The sequence below is a fragment of the Manis javanica genome, chromosome 10 (genome assembly GCF_040802235.1).
Source record: "Manis javanica isolate MJ-LG chromosome 10, MJ_LKY, whole genome shotgun sequence".
NCBI lineage: Eukaryota > Metazoa > Chordata > Mammalia > Pholidota > Manidae > Manis > Manis javanica.
Genome location: NC_133165.1, coordinates 3985118 through 4009625, shown reverse-complemented (window position 1 = coordinate 4009625; position 24508 = coordinate 3985118). Strand labels below are relative to the sequence as shown.

The 24508-nt window shown below is 47.9% G+C and overlaps 1 protein-coding gene across 1 annotated transcript; it reads left to right on the top strand.

The window, feature by feature from the left end:
* The first annotated feature begins 99 nt into the window (after positions 1–99).
* Positions 100–24332, top strand: LOC108406988 (phospholipid-transporting ATPase ABCA3-like). The gene is made up of 6 exons (XM_073214681.1): positions 100–327; positions 11801–11959; positions 13849–14084; positions 14627–14767; positions 22813–23000; positions 23792–24332. The coding sequence occupies exons 5-6, from the start codon at positions 22864–22866 to the stop codon at positions 23964–23966; spliced, it is 312 nt and encodes a 103-aa protein (XP_073070782.1). The 5' UTR covers positions 100–327; positions 11801–11959; positions 13849–14084; positions 14627–14767; positions 22813–22863; the 3' UTR covers positions 23967–24332.
* Positions 24333–24508: the final 176 nt, after the last annotated feature.

The following is a 24508-nucleotide window of genomic DNA, read 5'->3' as shown; positions in this document are numbered from 1 at the left end:
GTTCAGGGCGTGCGAGGCCCTGCCTGGCAGGGCGGACGGAGGCTGAGGAACTTTGTAGAGAATGTGTGTGGGGTGGGCAGGAAGGCCCTGCATGCCGGGGTGTGGCCATGGCCTCCGGCTCAGTTCAGAAGTGAGGGGAGGCCAATGGGGGTCCTTGGGTAGATGGGTCTCCCATTAGGGTTGTTAAAATCAGGAAAAGATGGAGACCAGCCTTGAAGATTCCCTGAGGAGGCAGAACCAGTTTGGTCATCCAGGGAAAGCTTAATTTAGCTTACTTTGCAAGGCTAACTCAAACTGGATCATTTCTTGCTTGTGCCTCTGGAAATGGTAAGTAAAACATGAGCGAGTTCCCAAGGTTGAGATGAGGTGGCCACTGACTAGTGCCCTATTCTGACCAGTCACCGTGAAGAACAAGCTGCTCCCAGCAGCGCCCCCGAGCCTCGTTCCTGTTCTGGCCTGAGTGCTGCCTGGCTGCAAACGGCCTTGGTGGTGTGTGCGCCGTACGTTTTCACTAGGGACTACCTCGGTGGTTCATTGGTTTTACCTTGGCTGTTCTGAACCTTTGACAGGGTTGGGGCTACCTGGGAGGGCTTGGCGGGTGTTGGAGTGTCCAAGGTCAGGTTGGGGTCACTTTGGGCAGCAAGGTAGCAAGGTTGGATTGGTGTCATCTGGGGCTGAGATGGTCATGATGCTGGGTTGGGGTCACCTTGGATGAGGAGGGTCCCAAAGCAGGAGTAGGGTCACCTGGTGCAGATGGTTGTCGGGCCAAGCAGGGGTCCCCTGGGGTAAGGTGTCCCCACGGCTCTGAGGACACTGCTCCCGGGCCTGGTGGTGGTTGCGCCGCTGTGGGTGTGCAGCACCAGTGCCATCAGGTCGCAGTGACAAACGGTGAAGTAATGACCAGAACAGGAGGCACGATTCTCTGCCCCCCAGACACCTGTAGGGGAGGGGGTCGGCACCCCTAGTGTTTCCTTCCTGACCCCTTTCTACCTGAAGTGGTCTCCTGCTGTGTTAGCTCTTCTGTCTCTCTCCCTGGAAGGTGGACTCCTAGGAGAGGGACTTTGGTGCACAGCTAAATCCTGGGGTCCAAGAGCCCTGGCACAGGGGAGGCGCTTGGTCAATATTTGTTGGATGAGAGAGTCAGAAGATCTGGCTTCAAATCTTGACCAGACCCCTAAGCTAGTGTAGGCATGTCTGAAAGGGTATCTCGCCGCAACCCTCCTTACCCCAGAACGACTCAGGAGACACGGGCCCACGCAAGATATTTTATTATTTGAAAGAGAAAACGGCTGCCCCCAGAGAGAGGGAACAGCAGCTCGTGGGTGAGGAAGTACATTTTTAAGGAGTAGGGGTAGGGTGTGTTCTGCATTGGTGATTGGATCTTAAGGGGAGGGCGACCATCTGGTCGGTGGTGATTGGATCTTAAGGGGTGGGGGGTCTTAGAGCACCAGAATTTGCCTTCAATGTGCTATTACCCTTTCTGAACCTCCATTTCCCAGCCCTGAAATTAACATGGTATAATAATAATAATAATACCAAACTCAAAGGTATTTTGTAGGGTCACGTGAAAATGTAGAAGGGCTTGTCACAATGCCTGGCACAGAAATGCTACATTAATGGTAGTGTAATTTGAGCATACCTGAGGACTTACCTGGCCTGCTCTCTCTAGTGAGACACAGAGAAGGGCCAATCTAGCACAAGGGCAGGCCAGGGTGGGTTAGGAATGGGCCGCAAAAATCTTAAAACCCTCCTTCCTACCAAACCTCACAGACTGCAGCCTCCACACCACCACCGAAAGTGGCTGCCAGGGAGCTCTGTGCACCTGCTGCCTGGTCCTCCCCTTCACCCTACCGCCTGTTTTTCTTTCAAGAACCGATCCTTGCCATTTCCCACTTAAACTGGTTACACCCTGCAATTTTTTCCAGCCATTTCTAAACCTGATCTCTGTTCTGCATAACCAAACACAGGATTAGAGCTGGGCTGGCTCAGAAATGCGCTAGGATGGAAGGAGAGGGTGGGGCCAGGGGAAGGGCCAGGCTGATCAGGACAGACAATTGCAAAGAGACAAGCTTCGGATTTTTGTTCTTATGCCCTTTGTAATCATTGTTAGCTATTGTAGCCACCCCCCAGGAGAGTGTGAAGGTCACTGACAAAGGAAGAGCGTTGTGTGCAAAGATTCCAAGCTCTGGACCCCTATACAAAACGACTACCACAGGAGGCTGGACCCTTTGGATGCCCTTCCACTATCACTGAAAAATTCATAGTTTCTGCTCAAGGCCCCCTATTGAAGAAGCAAATCAAACCCTGATGCTTCATCGAGTCTTCTCCCTCCAAGCAGAGGCCCGCATGAGGGTCATAATTTGTTCAGAAGCACACAGTAGAGCCAGGGTGCTCAGGCTTTCTGGGATGTAAAGCGCTCACATTCACATGCCATGGATGCATGCCATGGAATTACGTGGTAGCCTCCCTAGGGTTACTGTGGCCCAGACATTTCTCAGGATTGATGGCAAAAGTTAAAGTGGATGGTAACACTCATAAACAATTCTTAGGGCTTTACAAAAGGCAGTAAAACATTACAACAGTAGGTTACTATACATGGATATATGCATAAATATATGCATTTTAAAAGTGAAACCAGTATGTCAGCTCTTAATTTCTGTCTATCCTATGCCAAAATATGTATTTTTTTGTGCGTCAGTGTCAAGTTGCTGGTGTTCAATGCAGAATTTTAGAATAGGGCCTCTCTGATTGTTTCCATAGGAATAATGCTGTAATTAGGGAATTCACTGTAGACCAGGGGCTGGGCACATTCATTCAGTGATTGAGAGGCATTGTATCATAGTGGTTAAAACCAGCTATGGACTCTGGCCACACAGCGTTGACTTGGATCTGAGCTCTTACTGTCTTTCTGAACCTCTCTTTGCCTCGGTTTCCTTGTGTGAATAGGGATCATACAGTACAATCCACATCGCAGGATTGTTGAGAAGATTTGATGAATCAAAGCATACGGAATATATAGAAAAGTGCTTGGCACTTAGCAGGGGTCCAGTTCCCAGTCTTTGGGAGATTACCAGGGAAACCTTTTATAATCATCTCTGTACAGGTTCTTGCATAAAAATAAAATTTTTACATTTGAAAATAAAAAAGTTTTCATTTTTCTGAGGTAAAAACTTAGGAATGGGATTGTTGGGTTGAAGTGTATGTTTATCTTCTAAGAAACTGCCCAAATATTTTCCCAAGTGGCTCTACTGTTTTGCATCACCCTGGGCGGTACCTGAGAGCTCTGGTTTTTCTGTAAATGTGCTGGCACCCTTTTTTTTGGTCACTGTAGTAGCAATGTGGTAGCATGTTATTGTGGTTTAAATTTGCATTTCCTTAATGACTGATGGCATTGAACATCTTTTCATGGGCTTATTTGCCATACACATAGCCTTTTCAAACTCTCTGCCCATTTTTAAGAATTTGGTTGTTTTCTTACTGTTTTGAGCATTTTCTGTGTTCTGTGGATACAAGTTCTCTGTCAGGGAAATGATTCACAGATCCTTTCTCCCAATCCGTGCCTTTTTTATTCACGGTCTTTTGCAGAAAGAGTTCTTAATTTTGAGGAGGTCCAATCTGTCAATATTCCTCTTATGCTTTTGGTGTCATAGCTCAGGAATCTTTGCTTAAACCAAGGTCACTGAGATGCTCTCCTGTGTTTTTTTCCTGGAAGTTTTCTGGTTTTAAGTTTTGTGTTTAGGTTATGCTCTATTGTGAATTAATTTTGTATAATGGATTGAGGTATAGATTGAAGTGTGTTTTTTCTCCCGCACATGGATTCTAATTGTCCCATCACCATTTGTCGAAAAGACTATTCCTTTTCCATTGCATTACACCTTTGTCAAAAATTGACTGCATTTGAGTAGGTCTATTTCCGGACTCTTTTCTGTTCTATTGATCTTTTAGCCCAGGATTTGGCAAACTTTTCCTGTAAAGGGTCAGATAGCAAATTGTTTATTTGAAATGCTATCTTTATCACATACTAAATTTTCATATATACTTTGTTATATGTATAGAGATGTTCTTTTTTTTTTATTAGCATTAGGGTTGATTTTTTTTTTTTGGTATCATTCTACAATTACATGAGGAACATTATGTTTACTAGACTCCCCCCATCACCAAGTTCCCCCACATACCCCATTGCAGTCACTGTCCATCAGCGTAGTAAGATACTGTAGAGTCATTACCTGTCCTCTCTGTGCTGTACAGCCCTCCCTGTGCCTCCCCCCAATATTCTGCATGCTAATTGTAAAGTCCCCTCCCCTTTCTTCCCCCCCGTCCCTTATCCCTCCCTTCCCACCCATCCTCCCCAGTCCCTTTCCCTTTGGTAACTGTTAGTCCATTCTTGGGTTCTGTGATTCTGCTGCTGTTCTATTTTGCTACTTCAGTTTTTTCTTTGTTCTTATACTTCACAGATGAGTGAAATCATTTGATACTTGTCTTTCTCTGCCTGGCTCATTTCACTGAGCATAATACCTTCTAGCTCCATCCATGTTGTTGCAAATGGTAGGATTTGTTTTCTTCTTATGGCTGAATAATATTCCATTGTGTATATGTACCACATCTTCTTTATCCATTCATCTACTGATGGACATTTTAGGTTGCTTCCATTTCTTGGCTATTGTAAATAGTGCTGCAATAAACATAGGGGTACATTTGTCTTTTTCAAACTGGGCTGCTGTATTCTTAGGGTAAATTCCTAGGAGTGGAATTCCTGGGTCTAATGGTATTTCTATTTTGAGTTTTTGAGGATGTTCTTCTTTTTTACCGAGCTGTGACTATCTTAGTATAATATTGTTTTAATTAATGAAGTTATGTAACAACATATTTTAATGTTTGGACAGTCTCTGGTCATTATCTGTCTCTGAGTTTTCTTGGTGAATCTCACATTTTTATCCTTCGTATGGACTTCAGAATCTGTTTTTTTTTTTAAATCTTACTGAAATCTTCATTGGAGTTATGTACAATTTGTATTTAAGAGAATTAATATCTTAACAATATTGACTCTGTATTCAAGGACAAGATATATTTCTCTGTTTATTCAAGACTTATCTTGTGTCTCTTGATAAGAGTTTTACAGTTTTCTACAGATAGATCATAGAGGCATATATCTCATTACATTGATTCCTAAACGTTTTATTTGAGTGCTGCTATTGTGAAAGTAATCATTTCCTCAAATCTATTTTTCCAGTTGGTTTGTGTATAGGAAAGCTATTGATTTTTTTTGAATACTAACTTTGTAACTAGCCACCTTACTTTACCTTTCATGGTTTCTTACTGTTTTTCATTGTTTTTTGAGTGTTCTGTGTATATAATTTTGTAATGAGCAAATAATTATAAGTTGATCCCCTATTTACCTATGTTTATGCCTCTTGACTCATTCTGTCATTAACCATGGTAGCAGAGGGCCACCAAGAGCTCATAGAGCATCCTGTGCCTGACCAGGAATTGCCAAGAGGTGACACCCACCAGTTAGATAAAGATACTTCTCTGAGTGGACCAGTTAGCAAAAGGCACTCTTTCTGCCAGTTGCCCCAGCCTTGTGCCAGGGCGAATGGAGCACAGACTGGGTCTCAGCCCCTTGGCCACATGCACTTTGGGGAAAAGCCCTCACATCTGGGTGCAGTGGCTCCGGCTTAGCATTTCCAGACCAACATTAGAACAAGATATTGCGGCTGGCATGCTAGCTTGGCTCTAACTATGACTCCTAGTACTAACCAGAGAGCATCTTTGCTTTTCATTTGAGATATGTATTTTTTAATATGTTCTAAACAAGTCTTTTTCTAAGGTTAAAAAAAAAAAAGACCCAGGAATCGATGGTGAATTTTCTTAAATGCTTTTTTGTAATTTTTTGACATTATAATATGCTTTTAATCCTCTGACCACTCAATATGGTGAGTCATAATAATAGATGTCATAACAGTGAACATAGTGAATTGGTTCCTTGTTTCCATGATAGATTTCCCTTTGTTCATGGTGTAGCGTTCCTTCAGTGCACCTCTGGATTCTGGGTGTTATCAAGGTTCTTATGTCATCTTCTCCTCAGCGAGAATGGGCTTTAGATTTTGTTTGTTTCTGTTAAATCTTATCACTGTCATTTCGGTATTGCTGTCATGCTAACCTGATTTTTAAAAATCAGAGTTTTCTATCTCTGCTTATGCATCAGTTTAAATAGCATCTGAATGATCTGTTCCTCGTTGTTGAGAACAGCTCACCCATTTGAGTCATTGCCACTCGCACTGCTTAGAGGACTCTGTGACACCCCTCTCAATTTCTTCAGTTTATCTGAAGAGCTCTTCAGGTTTTGAGGCATCTCTTCCTATATTAAGTTGGTAATTTTGTTTTCCTGGAGAATCAGCAGCAAGTTTATCAGAGTTACACAAAGTGCAGTAACCCCTGTGCCTGGCTCAGTGCTGACTTTTCCTTTTTTATTCTTGACCCCTGGGTGGGCATGTGGACTCCATTTGGTCCCGTCCAACTTTTGCTTAGGAGGCCCCCCCTTTCTTTCCTCCCACCAGCAGCACAGCTGTTGAACCAAAGCATCTTGTTCCACACCCTCCCAGTGTGAGATCAAGATGCTCATGACCTATAGGAAGCTCTTTCCGCTGTGCTACTTCCCAGAGGTAGTTCCTGGAGCCGAATTAGCTGATTTTTAATTTATGTTGATTTTTTTCTAATTTAATAGTAAAGGGGTTTAGGATTATGAATTTTCCTGTTGATATGGCTTTGGCAATACAGTTTCTTAAATCAACTTTGTTTTTTTAGAGTGGTTTTAGGTTCACAGCAAAATTAAGAGGAAGGCACAGAGATTTCTATACACCTCTGCCCCTAATACGCACAGCCTCCCCACTGCCAGCACCCCACACCAGGGTGGTGTGCTTGCTAGAATCAGTGAACCCATGCCAACACATTATCCCCTGAAGTCTGTGGTTCACAACAGAGTTCACGCATGGTGATGCAACTTCTGGGGGCATGTGTGTCCATCATTACAGTTTCACACAGAATAGTTTTACAGCCCTAAAAGTCTTCTGTGCTCCACCTGTTCATGCCTCCCTCTCCCCACTTCTGTCCACCACTGGTCCTTTCACTGTCTCCATAGTTTTGTCTTTTCCAGAGTGTCACAGAGCTGGAATCATTCAGCATGCAGCCTTTTTTCACATTGGCTTCTGTCACGTAGCAATGTGCAATAAAGTTCCTCCACGTCTTTTCATGACCTGATAGTGCATTTCTTGTCAGCACAGAATAATGCCACACTGTCTTGCTCCCATCCACTGAGGGACACCTTGGTTACTTCCAAGTTAAGACAATTATGAATAAAGCTGCTATGAGCACCCGTGTGCAGACTTCCATGTGGACCGAAGTTTTCATCTCAGTCGGGTAAACCCCAAAGAGCACAATTGCTGGGTCATATGGTTCCGAGTATGTTTACTTTTGTAAGGAACCGCCAGACTGGCTTCCAAGGTGGCTGTTCCACGCTGGGACCCCCAGCAGGGAGCGAGAGCTGCTGCTCCACATCCTCGCCAGCATTTGGTGTTGGCTGCGCTCTGGATTCCGGCCGTTCTAACAAGCGTGTGGTGGCGTCTCAGGGTTTTGATTTGCATCAGCCTGATGATGAGTGACGCTGAGCATTGTTCCAGGTGCCTGTCAGCTTCTTGGGTCAGGTCTTTTGCTTATTGTTTTAATGGAGTTGTTCATTTTCTTATTGTTTACTTGTGAGTTCTTTGTGTGATTTGGACGGCAGTCCATTATCAGACGTATCTTTTGCACAAATGCCCTTTGCTAGGCTGAGGCTGTCTTCTCATTCCCTTTACATAGTATTTTTCAGTTTAGGAGAGAGTTTTTGATTTTCAGAGGTTTGTTTTTTTCCCTGCTTTTATTTTATTAATGTTTACTCTCAGTGCAGTTTGATCTCAGAATATGGTCAACATTATTAAGGTCTTTAGAATTTGGCGTTTTCTTTATGGCTAACAACCGTTTCCATGGATACCTGTGCTGTTTTGACCCACTTCTATTGGCCCCCTTTTCATATGGTGGACATCTTGATCCCAAGGATGGTTTGAATGCACAGTTTTAAGTCAGAATTATACCAACAAGATAAATTTCCATCCAGAAAGTATTTTCAACAAGAAGTCCAAGTTAAGTGCAGCGAATCACATCAGTACCTCAGTGCATCATTTGGGAGTCAGGGGCCAGGTCTCCAGAAGCAATGAATGGAGGGCCCAGGGCACCTTATCTGTGGCGAGAGACAGAAGCCTATGGCTGCCGTCCAGACTCCGTCCTTACCTGGGAGAGTACCTGGTTTTTGTTCCTAGCCAACATTGCACAAACTGACTGGCAGGGAAGGGTAAAATGGGGGCAGAAGGGCCAGCTGGCCCTGAACCCACACACACACACACACACACACACACACACACACACACACACACACACACACAAGTTCTCTATTACCAGCAGACAGAAAACACACTCCTTTGCTGCCTGGCTGGGACCCAAGCCAAGCCGATCAGAGTCCTCTTGTGAGTTTTCCAGGAAGGAGGCGCTCTTTATCTCTGGGATTTTTGGATATAAGCCTAGAGCTCCTGGGGGTCTTCTTAGCCCCATGTATTTGGAGACTGCCTGCCAAGAGGATATACTGGGGAAAGTAGGAGAGAGAGAGAAACCCTGATTACATTATTTGAACACTTGGAGCCAGCTGTGTCCTGCAGCCTGTTCTACTTTGGACTTGCAGTTCTATGGGCAATAAACCCTTTTTTGGGCTTAGGGTAGATTGAGTTGGACTTGTGTTACTGGAAACTGAAAAATCCTGCCTGGTGTATCAATTTAACGCCATGACTTGGACTGGGCTGGTAGCAGAGATAAGGAAAGAGGTGGACAGCTTCAAGTTACCTTCCAGGGAAAGAAGCTTCAGACTTCCAGATGGATTTGATATGGTAGGAGAGGGAAAGAGGTGATCAAGGTTCAAACCTAGATTTTTGGCTTAGGCAACTGGCATAGACTTGGCATTTGCTGAGCTAGCAGAGAAGGTCCGGTGGAGAGAACCAGAGTGCCTTTGTGAGCACATTAGGTCCAAAGTGCCTGTTAGGTCCCGTGCTCACTGCAAGTGCTTTCTTATAAAAGCTGCCCTATTTCTGAGTTCTTGGGAATAATTTCAGCACTGACTGCATTTCATTTCATCCCCAGTTGTTTTGCAAGAAGGTGTTTATGGCCCATAGATGTCTGCTTGCATGCTAACTTGGCTGCTCAGAACGTCCCAGAGCTGCTGTCTGTGGCCCACTGCCTCTGAGGTGCGCCCCCACTGTTGCATGTGCCAGGAGAGGGGGGCCTGACTGTCTCCCTCTGGTCAGTGCTGTGGGGTGTTGTCTGGAGGCCTGTAGGAACCTTTCTTTGTCCTTTAAGTTCAGTGAGGCACCAGGATAGTCTCTATTTTTACAGCTCTACTTAGGTTCTTATTGGAACATTTGGATCTTTTTTTTTTCCAGGCTCTTCCTTCATTTGAATCATATATTCTAGTAATACAAACACATATTTAAATATATACCTAGATATATGCATTTTTTCTGTTCTAATTATGCCTTTCGCTGTGGGTTGAATTGTGTTCCCCCTAAAATTTGTATGTTAAAGCCCTAGCCCCCCCCAGAGTGCTGGTATCTGGAGGGAGAGTCTGTAGGTGATGATGTTGAGGACATCAGTAGGAGTGTGGCCCTGATCTAACAGGATTGAGGCCCTAGACGAAGAGAAAAAGAGAGAGGTCGCTGTCTCCGTCACGTGAGGACGTGGGAGAAGGCAGCCATCTGCTCACTGGGAAGAGAGCCCGGCTGGGACCCGGCTGATCTCAGACCACCATCCCAGAGCTGTGGTCTTTGTTTAATACGGTTGAAGCCCAGGCTGTGGTGTTTGTGATGGCCGCCCGGCAGACAGGACACCGTCCTCTCCTCCAGCGAGATCTTTAGCATCTTGGGCATCTTTATTTTCCGTCTGTGGTCTTACCTGTCTCCTTGGCCTCTTCCTCGCTCTTTGCCTTACATCTCACTGTCTGCATCTGGAATGTGGGGTTAGCCCTCACAATTTCTAGGGTCTCTAGTTTCATCTCAGGATGAGAACTTAATTTCTCTCTGACTCATTTGAGATTTGAAGCATCATGTTACCTCGACACTAGTGCCTATGTTTTAATTTATGAAGTTTTTGCATGTTTGTAACAGATGTCACAGGGTCCCGCCCTTATCCCCCCAACCTGATCATTACAGCAAATACTAGATTTCCATCTGCACTGTCTGTCTTTCAGTGAGGGCTGTGCCATCTGGACAGAGGCAGGACCGAAGTGTGTGTGTGTGTGTGTGTGTGTGTGTGTGTGTGTTGGGAGGTCAGTACTCAGGGCGAAACAGGAGTTGACAGGAGTTGGCATATAAATATCCCAGCTTCCCACCCTGCGGGGGACGCATCTTTGAGGTTTGTGTTTTGTGCCAGCCCCCGGGGATCAGGTCCACTCACTGTGGTCAGATATGCTTCCGGTGGGAGTCGTTAGGGAATGCCAGCCTGATGGAAAAGAAGGAGAAAGGTAGGCCCACAGAGGCTGCTGTGCCTTCGCCCATCCCCTTGGAGACTTGTTTGCTAGTTTCTGATATTTTCCTCCATTGTTCTTTTTCTTGCAAGTATATACACTTATTCCCTCCTTTTATTTAAACAGTAAAGAATATTCTGTACCTTCTGTTCTCCACTTAAAATAAATGTGAGAGAACATGACAAAAAGAACAGAGATGAGATCGCAGGTAGAAAACACGAAAAGGCTTCCAGGATGTAGATAATAACTCCAAGGTAGAGAATGATGTCTTAGTCTGCTCAGGCTGTGAGAATAGACACCGTAGACCAGATGGCGTAAACCACAGAAATTAACTTTCTCCTGTGTGCCCTGCAGATCCCAGAGGGAAGCCAGTACCTAGAACTCTGCATTTCTTTTAGGATTGCATTTGACTTCATTGTGTCACTATGCATATGATAGTTTGTGTCACTAAAGCAGAGGTGCTTTAACCTGAGGAAATATGTAGATGTCTTCTTTTCCCAGTGGAAAATGTTTTTTTGGAAATAAAAATCTCATTGTAGTTGTATGTAAAATTGCAGCATCTGTTATCCTCAGGAAGCAGAGGGAAAAGAGATGGACGCTGCCAGTACGCAAAGCATCCGTCCTCCCTCCCAGTGGGCCGGTCGTGGGTGCTCCAGCTGCAGCCCTGTGAAGCTTGCACGTGCTCCTTTGCATGCTCGCGCTCCGTACACTTGCCGGTGACCACCACATGCCAGCCTGCTCTGGCGTCTGGGGATCCAGGGGTGGAAAAAGCCCTCAGACAAACATCCCTGCCCGCCCAGAGTGCACAGCTATGAGCTAGCTTGGAAGGGCTTAAGAGGAAGATGTGGACAGGGAAATGGACACGAGATGTTGCATGTTTCTCAAGTTTTATATGAAGCAGCAGCACTGTTCGTAATATTCTGTACCCCAACATGGAGCCCCTTCCGACTCATCTGCGTGAACGGCTGGGGAAGGAGTAAAGTGGTGGGTTCACAAGGACGCTTAGAAGAGAAGCGCCCATGGCCTGGGGGGTAAATGGCCTCAGAGGCAGGCAGGGAGAGCCGGACTGTGGGCTGGGGCCCAGGGGGCGATGCCACAGTGATCCGCGCAGAGGGCCCACAGGCACAGTGGCTCTGGCAGGTGCTCGGGGCTGTGCCCTGTCCTTCCTGCAAGGAGAGCCAGTCCCTTCTATTCCCCTCACAGATCTGGGCTATCCAACCATCTCAGAGAACTTAGACCACATGTTCCTACTGCTTCCAGGCCACTGCCTGGGAATGGCTTTCTCCAACTTGTACTACAACTATGAACTACGCAAGTTCTGCTATACCAAGAACCTGAACCAGACTGAGTGTGATCAAATTTGTGAGTATTGCAAATGGAATTTGTTTGATACGTTTTGTTGAGATAAAATCTACATACAATTCCATGGGTTTTGGTACATTGACAAGGTTGTGCAGCAATCACGCCTTCTCCAGTTCCAGAGCATTTTCAGCCCCCAAAAGGAGACCCTCCGCCCACGACAGTCGCTGCTCAGGTCCCTCCCCCAGCCCCTGGCTGCCACTCGTCGGCACTCTGTCTGCATGGATGTGCCTGTTGTGAACATTTCACATAAGTGGAATCCTTCAGTATGTCGTGGCCCCTTGTGTCTGCTTCCTTCGCTTAGACTGTTGTGTCCCAGGTTCATCCAGGTTGTAGCACACATCAGAACCTCATTCCTTTTTATAGCTGAATAATATCCCATTGTGGAGAGACCTCATTTTGTGTATCCATTCATCCATCAGCTGATGAACCTATGGCTTGTTTTCACATTTTGCCTATTATGAGTAATGCTGCTATGAACATTTGTGTACAAGTTTTTGTGTGGATGTGTTTGTGTGCCTAGGAGTGGAACTGCCGGGTCATACAGCAGCTTTGTGCTTAGCTTGGTGAGGACCCGCCAAACCGTTTTCCACCATGGCTGCACCATTTTACATTTTACCAGCATTGTATGAGGATTCCAGTTTGCCACATCTCCAAGATTTCTTATACAGTAATTTGTGAATTACTGTAAAATATACAAAGTTTACCATTTTAAGCATTTTTAAGTGGTCAGTCCTGTGGCATTAAGCACATTCACACTGTTGGGCAGCACCCCCTCCATCCTTCTCCAGAGCTTTCCTCATCTTGTAAAACTGACACCCTGTCCCCCTCAAACACTTGCTCCCCGGCCCCTACCTGCCACCACTTTCTGCTCTGTGGGGTTGACTACTCCCGGCACCTCATGTGAAATCTTTTAGTCCCTTTCTCACCTCCTTTTGTGTCTATTCTACAGCTGTTTTTGTGTGGTTACCATGGGGATTACACTGAACATCCTAAAATTAAAACATTCTAATTTGAATTTATACCAGCTTCACTTCAACAACATATAAAAACTCCCCTCCTATGCACCACCCCCTCCCCATTCCTTTTCAGTTACAATGTCACAGTACAGTTATATATTGTGTCTAGAAACGTAGACCAATAATTGGCTTTTCACACAGTAGTTTCCTAAATCATGCCAGAAACAGAAAGTGGAGTTACAAACCAAAGCTGCGACACTGGCTTTCACAGCTGCCCCTCTGTTTGCCTCTGCCGGAGAGCTTTATTATTTTAATCTGTATGTCATGATACGGTCAGTGTCACTAAGAATTATTAAATGAAGCAACTGAGCTGGAGAATATCATGCATAGCATCATCCCACTTATATTTTAAAAGATTATCTCTAGAAAGTATGAAAGGAATATACACAAAACTGTGGCAACACGAACAGTTTTGGGGGGTGGGGAGCCACTGTTCCTTCATACCTCATTCGTGTCCTTTTTTCCAATCAGTGTGTATTTATTGTTTAATCTTAAAATACATGTATTTAAAGGAGAGATTAAGGCAGACCAGGTTAGAAAAGGAGACTGGAAGCCCTGAGTGTTTTTATAGGAGTGGCGAGGTGAGGTTGCAGGGTGATGAATGATTAATGGAACCAGACATAAATACCTTGCGTCTCACGTAGCATAGCTGCCACAGGGTCAAGGAGAGGTCCCCTCTTTACTGCATGATTTTTACAGAACCTGGTCACAGCAATAAACACAAAATATTACTCGTGTCTACCATCTCCTGGGATGTGCTAATAGCAGTGATGACCAGGAGTAAAAAAATAGCAGTATTTATTAATTCAACAACAGCATTTATTATTTTAAATTATATTTGTTGTAATAGAGTTTACCTATTCTATCTAAAAGGTGAAGAAAAGCTTGGAAAATCACTTGAATTTGGACAGCATGTTTATCCCATTTTAGCAGAGGGATATACAGCTCAGAAGAACATCCATGCCTGGACATCTCTAGGGACGGGGAAGTACCTCGCAACCCTTGCCATCTCAGGATCTGTGTACCTCATCCTGCGTTGGCTCACGGAAACCAGTGTCTGGTGGGAACTGAAAGCCAGGTGTCCTGGCTTCTACAGGAAGCAAAAACTGGTGAGTGTGTCAAGTGTAACTCTCTAAGGACAGATCGGGGGGCTGGCCGAGGGAGCCTGGAGGTACCTCACAGACCCTCCAGGCAGAGAGGGGATGGGCTGTGCCTGGGACCCCTGGGGATGCCATGGGAAGAGTGCTGGCCAAGGTCAGTGGAGTAGAGCGAGGCCCTGGGTCTCCTAGGCCAGCCAGCTTCCCGGAGCACCTCTTCCCCAGTCATCCGAGGGCCTGAGAGGAGAAAGGTGTGTTCTGTCGGCTCTTGGCCTAAATAGGAAGCTCTGTAGAAAATGTGGTTTATTTTACCCTGATGTCCCCAGGCTTCATGTCTTTTAATTTTCTTCAAAAGCTGATGCCACATGAAGTCTGTGTGATCACCCTGCTGTGGGGGCCGCTGGTGTTCAGTCTTGAACACCTGTTGTTGCCCTGAGAGGCGGGGAGTGTTTGTGGGAACTGAGGTCGGCAGGGCACCTTCCAGGCCTTCCCAAGTTGGAGGCCAGTGCATGGGCCCCTCCACAGCGGCTAAGGCGGTTGCACCTCCCATCCAGGGCTCGGGAAAGCAGGTGTCCTTGCAGAGCACAGTGTCAGCGCCCTGTGACCAAGATGTAGAAGAGGAGGCGAAAATGATCGAGACTTGCTTGGAAATCCTGTGTGAGAAAAACCCACTGGTTGTTAAAGAAGGGTCAGAGGTAAGGCCAAATGTGGCTTAAAAGCAGCGTCCGTTACTCCTGTGGGCCCTCTGCTGGCTCTGAGTACTGGCAAAGGACTCAGGTGGGGTCAGTGGGAGGGAGGTTCCCAAGTGAATCCCCTGGGAGTTTGTTTGTGTGCTCAAAGAGGGAAGTCAGTGCCTCAGCCTTCCCCTGCAGGAGGGCCTGGGACGGGAGGCACACAAGCCCCAGCCCAGGCACAGGCAGCCTCCCAGACCAGATGGACTGTGAATCTCTCCCGGATCTAGAAAACAGCTTGCACAGGAGCCGAGGTGGGGAAGAGGCTCCGAAAGCTGGTTCCCAGCCTGGTTAGACTCCCTGAGAGCCTGGCCAGAATTTTGAGACCCTTCAAACATCCAGAACTCCCCAAGTCTGTTAGCTTTATTCTGTTTCCCTATAGTTACTGGTGGTTAAAAAAACAAACCAACTCAGCAACAGCAAAGGGTTTGGGTTTTGTTTGCTTCAAGGCCAGAAGGGGGCTGTCCTAGAGAACCAGCTCCTCAGTTTTCAGGGAAGGAGGAGGAGAGCAAACCTCACTGACGCCGCTGGGAGCAGCGGCCAGAGGAGCTGGCAGACCCCAGCCTGGGTACCTAGCACCCTGGCACGGAGGGCAGCTCAGGCCCGCCCCTGGAGCAGCGCCACCTGCTGCCTCCGGCCCCTCACTGCGCCTGTGTCTCAGGTCTATGCCAAGAAGGTGCCACCACTGGCCCTGAACGAGTTCCCCTTCACCGTCCAAGCAGAGGAATGCTTTGGCCTCCTTGGCCTCAGTGGAGCAGGGAAAACTTGTTTTCAAAATGCTGATGGGGGAAAAGCCCATCACCTGTGGGGATGCCTTTGTCAAGGGCCTCAGCATCAGTTCTCACCTGGGGTAGGTAGGCACCACCCTGGGGATGGCGTGTCAAGAAGAGAGGCACTTCAGTACGCCTGGTGGTGTTACACAGGCTTTGGGAAAGGGATGGCATGGACGTGGTCTTTGAAACTCCCATGTGTCAGGTTTATCTGCGACTCCCAAATCCACACCTCCATCCTAGACCTCTTCTCCGAGCTCCAGATTGCAGGTCAAGCCAATTACTCACATCACCTCTCGAATGTCCCACAGGTGCCTGAAACTCTGTGGATCCCTCCCCCTTTATTGTTTTATAACCAAAGGGCTGTCGGGATCATGCCTGTCTTAGGTCGTCCGGAGTCTGCAGCATTCTTACCCGTCCTCAGGCAACAGACAGCTTAGGTCTGCGCCCTGTCTTAGGTTGATATGCGCAGCTCCCGATCTTACCCGTCCTTGACTACTGATCCAGCATATTAAGCCATACTCTAGGGGAGATGCCTTCCTCTAGCGCTGCATGGCCTGCAACAGGACCTTCCGTTCTCCCCGTTGCTGTTTTTGTATGGAACAGACTTTCCTCCCAAGCACGAGGAGGCCCACAATTAGCAATAGTCCTATGACACCTACACCTGACCAGGCTTTGGTGGCGTTTAACATCTTGCCTAACTGTCTGGACAAGTTGGCAGCTTTAGAATAATTATGAAAAGGAATACCAGTAATACACCCCCGTATAAGAATGGACGCAGCCCACAGACAAAACCTCCCCCAAGAGGTCCAATTGTTCTTGAAGAAGGTTCATGCGTTGGTTGACCAAGGCCATCCCATTCTTAAAATGGCCATTGATGACGTTCTGCGCTGTCATTGCCGAGGCAGTGGCCTGGGACAGACCATTCAGCGTCTCTGCCATAGGAATGGAGGATCCACGGCAGGAGCAGAAGCAGTGCGATCATCTTGTACCTCTGCTCCGGGGTTTTCCACTCTGCGTATCAGACGTTCAGGCACCCAAACGGGGTTCTGCTGGTCCTGTGGAAAAACACAAACCGAGCCTCGGGTCCAGATTATCACTGGGTCTGGGCCTTTCCATGTTCCTTCCAACACATCCTTCCACAAAACTTTAGGCATGTGTTTTGGATTGGATTGTTGGCCGTGCCACTCTGCTGCACTGCGGCCATTTTTGTCCAGTGTTCTAAAATCTTCTCCTATTCCCCCTTTTTGTTTATATAAGGCATTCTTGAGGGTGAGGTGGGTGCGTTCCACCATACCCTGACCCTGAGGGTTGTCTCTAGCTCCCTGCTGCTCTCATGACACAAAAGGATGTCATCCATATAATGATAGATGATTATCAGGGGAAACTGTTTCCTGACAGTTTGTAAGGCCTTCTTTACATACACATGGTGGGGCTATTAGCCATGCCCTGTGGCAATAAACCTTTGACAGTCTCTGAGGTGAAGCGGGATGGAGAAGAAACAGTCTTTGATACTTTTTCCTAATTACAAAAATAGGTGTGTTCCATGGCGAGGTAGAGGGCTGGAGGTGACCAGCTGCTATCTGTTCTTGTACTAAAGTGTGGGCTGCTTCCTTCTTTTCTTTGGTGAGGGGCCACTGAGGTACCCACACGGGCCTTTTTGACTGCCATGTTATTTCTATAGGCTGTTTTCCCTCAGTGGCCCCGAAGAAAAACCCAATCCTGGTCCTCCGGGCCCTTTGGGCGGTCTCCCTGCTAAAAGGATTGGTTGTTCTTTCCCTTGGAGATCCTTCCCTAGTCCTCTAGTGCCCGCGTACCCCTGTTTTTTCATTATGGCATTAGACTGCTCACTGTAAAGAGTCTCTGTGGTTAGTTTAACTCTGCTATTAAACCTGTTCTCTAGCTCGTCCCCCGAAAGTTCCCCGTCTTCATCCTCATCAGATGGCAGTCCCTGTTCAGATCCCCCTTCCGATGCCTTCGCGAAGGCACGCTCTTCTCGTACTTCCTCTAATATTTCCTCCCCCTCTTGGATGGCCTCTCGGCAGCTTGGCTTCTGTCCCTTCAGACAATTTTTTACTCGACCCCAAATAGGGATTGTCCCTGGTGGAAGGGGCTCCCTCTTGTCTGCCCGGCGTAGGTCATCCCCCAGCCTGTCCCATAAAGGGCTGGTGATCTTTCCTTCATCTAAGAACCATGGGGCATGATTCTCTGTAGTGTTCAGGAATGCCCTGGCAGTCTTCGTTTTCAAAGGGGTTCCATTAGCTCTAAGGAGCACTTTCAGAGGTTCCTAGAGGCCTCCGTCCCCATCCTCTCTCTAAAGGGGCAAGTATCCTAGTTATGATTTAGACGGACTACGTCGCTAATTCCGCGAACCTTTTGATTTCATCGCCACTCTGCGAACCTTTTGATTTCGTCGCCGCTCTGCGAACCTTCACTGGCGCCTCCTCATTCCATATATTATAATAAACAATGTCACAAACACTAACAGGACACACACACTACACATAATATCACAAACACTAACAGGACACACACACTACACATAAACACCCACCGCAACTGCCTGCTGTCTGCCCTGCCACGTATACTTTCAGTTTACTCGCCGATCCACTCACCCTCCTCGGTTCCCTCTCCCTGTCTGGCCAGCTGACTGAACAGCGTCCAGCGACGTTCATCGGCAGGCACCAGGGTCAGCGGATCAGGTCGCGACGAGGTTTAGCAATTCCTGGGTTTCGGCACCACTTGTCGCAACCCTTCAGGGACCGAAGCAACACGCCCAAGGTCTTGATTCTTCTCTAGGCTTTATTGTCTAATCTCTCACGGCGGTTACAGCAGTTGTCGGGGGAAAAAACTCCTCTCCCTCCCGGCGGGCTCCCTTATATTCAGTCACCCAACCAATCCGGGACAGTATCATGCGTGACCTTTAAGCGGATAGGTGTCACGTGCCACTCTAAGCGGGCAGCACGAGCTGTGCACGGGTACGGAAGTCTGCTGGGCCAATCCCCAACAGGGAAGCAGGTGCCATCTTTAGGGCATTGTCCAGGTGGAGTGGGGCTCAGCCTCGGCTGTAGGCCGGGCCCCCACAGATCCCCAGAGCCACCAGCTGTCCCTACACACCCCAGCCTCTTTCTCCCCCTCCACTGAGCTTCCTGGGGGAGTGACTGGCATACATCTACTGCTGCCCAAGCCACCACCCAGGATGCCCATGGGCGCTTCTCCCAAACAGCCTGGGCTCTGTGGTGCTGGCCCCACTCCCACAGTGCTCACCCTGGTCACGTCTATTCCTGACATTCAGTGTCGCCTTCCCTGCCTTCTCCACCACATCACGTGATGCTGACCTTTCCCTCCTCCAAACCCCATGCTCCCTTTGTTCTTCATTGACTGGTCTCTGTCACAAGCACTTCTCTCTCAGACTCTGCTGGTACGTCTTACGGTCTGTTAGAATGTGGCATTCCTCATGCTGCAGCGCCATCCCTGCCTTTTCTTGTTCCGCGCTCACTGTCCCCACCTGATCTCATTTGCTGTTCGGACTCCCATTATCTGTTTGCTGATGGCCCCCATGCAGCCATGTCCCCAGCCCAGCCCCAGTCCTGGCCTCCAGAACTGCACACCCATGCCTTCTCGACAGCCTTACTCAGATGTCTCCATTCTGAACTCTAATGTGCGATACACCCCTCAAGCCTGGCTTTCTTCTTGGGGTCTCCCATTCAGTGAAACTATTCAATGAATGCCTACTATGTGCCAACAATCCCATTGGCCCAGGAGTCTGATCCGCACTTGCAAGGAGCTCAGGAGCATATGAACGAGCCATCGCCACGCCGTGATGTAAGTGTAGCAAGGGGGACCAGCGCACGGTCGACTCAACAGAGAGGGTGAACCAGATTGTCATCATCAAAGTGGCACTGCTAACAGCACGAACCGTGGTATTGTCAAGAATTTTATCAAACCAGCTTCAATGTCCATGACCAAAGTAACATTCAGAGAGAAGACAGAAGAACCTACACAGGCTGGTTCCAGAATCCATGCTTTTAATTACCAATCTTTTGGTATATATAGCCTGTGGAACAATCATAGCCAATACAGGCCTCTCGTGCCTATGAAACATTTACTATCAATTTTAACTTTTTGTATTACTTTAAAAATTAGGCACAAAGCTTCTGGTAATGGCAAATTATGTAACTCTGACCCCCTTTCTGGAGATAAGAACTAGAAAAAAGGACCAAATTTAAAAAACACGTGTTTGGAGGCTCCAGAAAGCTGACAAGATGGTGAAGAGGCAAGAGGACAGAGGCCCGGGAGGGAACCAGCTGAGCCTGTGCGGCTGAGAGCTGAGTGTTGCTCTTGGCACTGAGGTAACGGGCACTGGGATCCAAGGCAGGCCCCTGGTGTACCCTTCCTTTGGGTTGGGACCCTGAAGGACTGCACCCCAGGTGAGGGACGACCTATACCTAGACAAGCTCATCCAAGGACTGCAAAACAGCTGGGACCCATAGCAGTCCCTAAAATGGGCCTGAAATGACCCAAAGCCACCAGTGCTCCCAGGCACCTTGCAGAAGTAAATGTAAATCCTCTCTGGTGGAAGATGATACCACTCGAGGCCTCAAATTATTTCTACAAACAGCTCTGCAAATGCAATGCTTGGTACACAATAGAAAATAACCTGGTACATGTACATAAAAGACAACACCCCCCAAAAATAAATAATTTAGAATGAAGCATGGGGAGTCAAAAGGGTAGAAAATGTACAGAAGAAAGTAAGAGGCATTGTGGTGTATCTTCCAGACAGACCCTCGTAGCCCCTCCTGGTGTTCACACCCTGTGTAGTCCCCATCCCATACAGGACGGGTCGGTGTGACCCATACAGAGACAGGGTGTCACTGCTGAGACTGAGTTATAAAAGGCACTGCAGCTTCTGTCTGGAGCACACTCTGTCCCTTGCATCACTCACTGTGGGGATGCTGACTGCCATGTCCTGAAGATGGACCCTGTGGAGGGGCTCGTGTGGTAAGGAACAATCCATGAACACCTGTGCCCGGCCAACAACACTTCAGTATCTAAGGAAACAACCAGAAAAATGGGAAGGGGCTCTAAATATCTTTTAAGCCAATAGAGGGAGACAATAGAAAAATGAAAAAATAATGTGACAGAAAACAAGAAGTGAGAGAGCAAAAGGAATGTGGGGCATATAGGACAAATAGCCTCTAATAAGTTGGTAAATTTAAATCCAAATAGATCACTAATTACATTAAATATAAATGGACTAAGATTCCATTTAAAAGAGTAAGATTATCCAAGAGGGTATTCAAAAGGTTAAACATAAAGTTATTGGACTCAGCAACTCCGCTCCTAGGTGAAAACCCGAGATCTGAAACCTACATCCACACAAAAATTCGTTCCTAAGTGTTCATAGCAGCATTACAATACCCAAAAGGTGGAGACAACTCAAACAACCATCAGCAGATGAATGGATAACCAAAATGTGGTCTGTTTTGGGTATAATAGAATCTTACTGGAATGGAATGTTATTCCTACAATGGAGTATCACCCAGTCATATAAAGGAACAGAGCACTGACACATGGTACAACGTGGATGAATCCCATAAACATTATGCTGAGAGAAAGAAGCCACACACACAGGCCACGCATTATATGATCCCATTTATATGAAATGCCCAGAACAGGCAAAGCTACAGAGACAGTGAGTAGATGAGTGGTTGCTGGGAGCTGAAAGTATTGTGGCAAATAGGGGGCTGACTGTTAATGGACATGGAGTTTCTTTTGGGGGTGTTGAGATGGTCTAAAACTGTCTGTGATGCTGGACCCACCACTCTAATTATGCTGAAAACCACTGAGTTGTACACAGTCCACGGGCGAATTGTATAGTGTGTGAATTAGATCTCCATAAAGGTGTTACAAAAAGGAAGGAAGGGACAAACAAAGGGATGAAAGAGAAGACAGGACAGGACAAGCGCAGATGGTCCCAGGCAGGTCTCCTGTCAGTCATTCTCTAGCTGACATTGCTGAAGTTCATAAAGAGGAAAGTATGAACCTAAGCCATGAGCTCAGATGATAAGAAATGTTGTATTTCTGTGTTATTTAATACTAAGTGACATCTGCCTGCAGGCCCTTATCCTGCCTGGTTGCCAAGAAACTGGATTTCAGTCTTCCTGGAACCCAACTGCACAGTACCTCCTGGCAGTTTGTGAAAAGTCACGGCTAGAAATCTGGAATTTAAATATAGTTAAGCCAGCTCCTCTGTTTCTCTGCCCTCTCCTGAAAAGCTCATGGGAATACATCTCATCAGCAAGCTCTACAAAGCCACCTTCTTGCCCTCACCCACTGTGAGTCTTCTGCTTGCCCCCGCTTATCTGTACAAGTATCTTAGAGCATTCTTTTCACATTTCCTAAAATACATTCTTACCAGAATCTGCTGGTATTACAAAAGTCAACAGTGACCCGAGAGTCCACATGCAGTTCTCCCAGAGTCGCGCCTGCCCCAGCATCCCTGGCTCCACTCCAGGCCCGCCATCCGTCCGTGGTGCCCCTGTGTGCTGAACGGGCTCCTGGCTGTCCCAAGTGAGCCACCTGCCATGGCGACAGGTTTACTCCAAACTCCGGTGTGTACCATATTTTACATTTCTATAATCTTTAAATCACATCACTACACTTTCAAGACTTCTATCCCAAAACTGCTTCAAGAAATAGAAAACCTGTATAGACCAAAACTAAAGGTAAAAATGACACAGTGGTCAAAGATCTACCCCTTCTGAAAAGAAAGGGATTGATGGGCAGTCTACCTACCACCACCAAACTGATCATCTCTTTCCCATATAACCCTTCAGAATCACGGGCAAGAAGGTGGGGCACTACCAGCTCGTAAGTGATGTTGAAACCAGACAGGGACGGTACCCCAAATGAGCCATAAGCCAATTTCATGGAGGAACATGTCTAATAGAAAATATTTTTAAGGGGAAAAAATTAAGCATCGTCTACTTACTGGACACTTGGAAGGTGACAAGAGGCAGGGAGGTGCTGGGCAGGGAGGTTTCATGCCAGGCAGGCAGGAGGAGGGGCGCCACCAGCACTCTGGCCCCCAGTGTTCCCATTCACAGATGCCAGCAGCAAGCACTGCATCCCCAGCTCCCTAGTGTCAACCCCCGAGGCAGATGTCTGCCCAGGCCCCTGCTCGGTTGGCTTTCCTTCTCACGTGCCTCCCTCCTGGACTGTGTTCCCACCCAGGCACGGCAGTAGGTCGGCTACTGTCCCCAGTTTGATGTCCTGCTCAACCACATGACTGGCCGGGAGATGCTGGTCATGTACGTCTGCATCCACGGCATCCGTGAGCGCCACATCAGTGCCTGCATGGACCAGATTCTGGATGACTTACTCATGTACACGTATGCTGACAAGCTGGTGAAGACCTACAGGTGAGACTTGGGGCTCCCTTGGGCCCTCCACCTCCAGTAACAAGACGTGCTCCAGCTTGCACTGCAGGCTCATGTTCTGTCCCTCAGCATCTTCAGTGTCTGAGCCACTGAGGTTCTGCTAAGAAGCCTTGGGGTGTGCCTCAGACCTCCACTGCCTGATATTAGCCCAGCTCCAATTAGCTTACCTGGAGAGAAGCCACACCTCTCCTGAGGCCCAGGACCCACCTCAAGCTGTGCAGGGCAGTGCTCCTGCAGGTTCTTGTCAGTCCCCCGTTCCACGGCTGGGAAGTCAGAGGTCCCCAGGGGTCAGACGGTGACAAACTTGGCTCTTCCCTCTGTTGGTTTCAAGCAGGTTTTTGTGTTTCCTCTTGTCTTTTGAAAATTAAATGAGCTAACACTTGCAAAGTGTGGAACAGCACCTTGCACATTGTAATGCTATGTGTCCACTGAAAGAGTTAGTAAAATGGCCCTATGCCCGTGGAAACCCTCAAAGATGGCCCTATGCCTGTGGAAACCCTCAAAGATGGCCCTATGCCCATGGAAACCCTCGAAGAAGACTCACTGACCGTGCACTCACCTCGGACTGATCCCTGCATCCCGGGGAATGGTTCAGACACTGAGCATACAGCTAAGTCACAGTGCAACTTGGAGGAGCGTGGTGGGTCACGTTCCTAAAGGCCCCACCAAGGGTGTGGAGCACTTTCTAAACAGAGAAGAAATGGGGAGAAGGGTTGGACTACTAGTGATTGATGACTGCCATTCACCCCACCCTTCTCCTCCTCTGGCCCCAGCAGTGGCAACAAGCAGAAGCTGAGCACTGGCATTGCCCTGCTTGGAGAGCCTGCAGTCATCTTCCTGGATGAGCCATCCACCGGCATGGACCCTGTGGCCCGGCGCCTGCTCTGGGACACCATAGCCAGGGCCCGCGAGTCTGGCAAGGCCATCGTCATCACCTCCCATATGTAGAGCCGGGGTCCCTGTGGGTCCGTGGAGAAGCCGGCCCAGGATGGGAGGGGCCGGGTGGACAGAAGACCTGTCACCAACTGGTTCAGAGTCTATGAGGAGAGTCCCCAGGCTCTGCCATGTGGCCACACTCTGAGCACTGGAATCAGGAACAGCCTCGTCTGGGTGTCGACACGTCCCATCTGCACAAGCCCTTGCTGTGGGCAGGCGTTGGCAGCCCCCAGCCCTGGGTCAGGCCTCCACCCCTCTCCGCAGCATGGAGGAGTGTGAGGCCTTGTGCACCCGGCTGGCCATCATGGTGCAGGGTCAGTTCAAGTGCCTGGGCAGCCCACAACACCTCAAGAGCAAGTTTGGGAGTGGCTACTCCCTGCGGGCCAAGGTCTGGAGCGACGGGCAGCAGGAGGCGCTGGAGGACTTCAAGGCCTTCGTGGACTTGACCTTCCCAGGTGTGCGCAGGGGCGACTGTGCCTGAACCCTGGAACGAGGGCTGTGATTCTGTGGGGCCCAGGTGCCCAGCCCTGGCCCTGCAGCTGATCCTCAAGGGG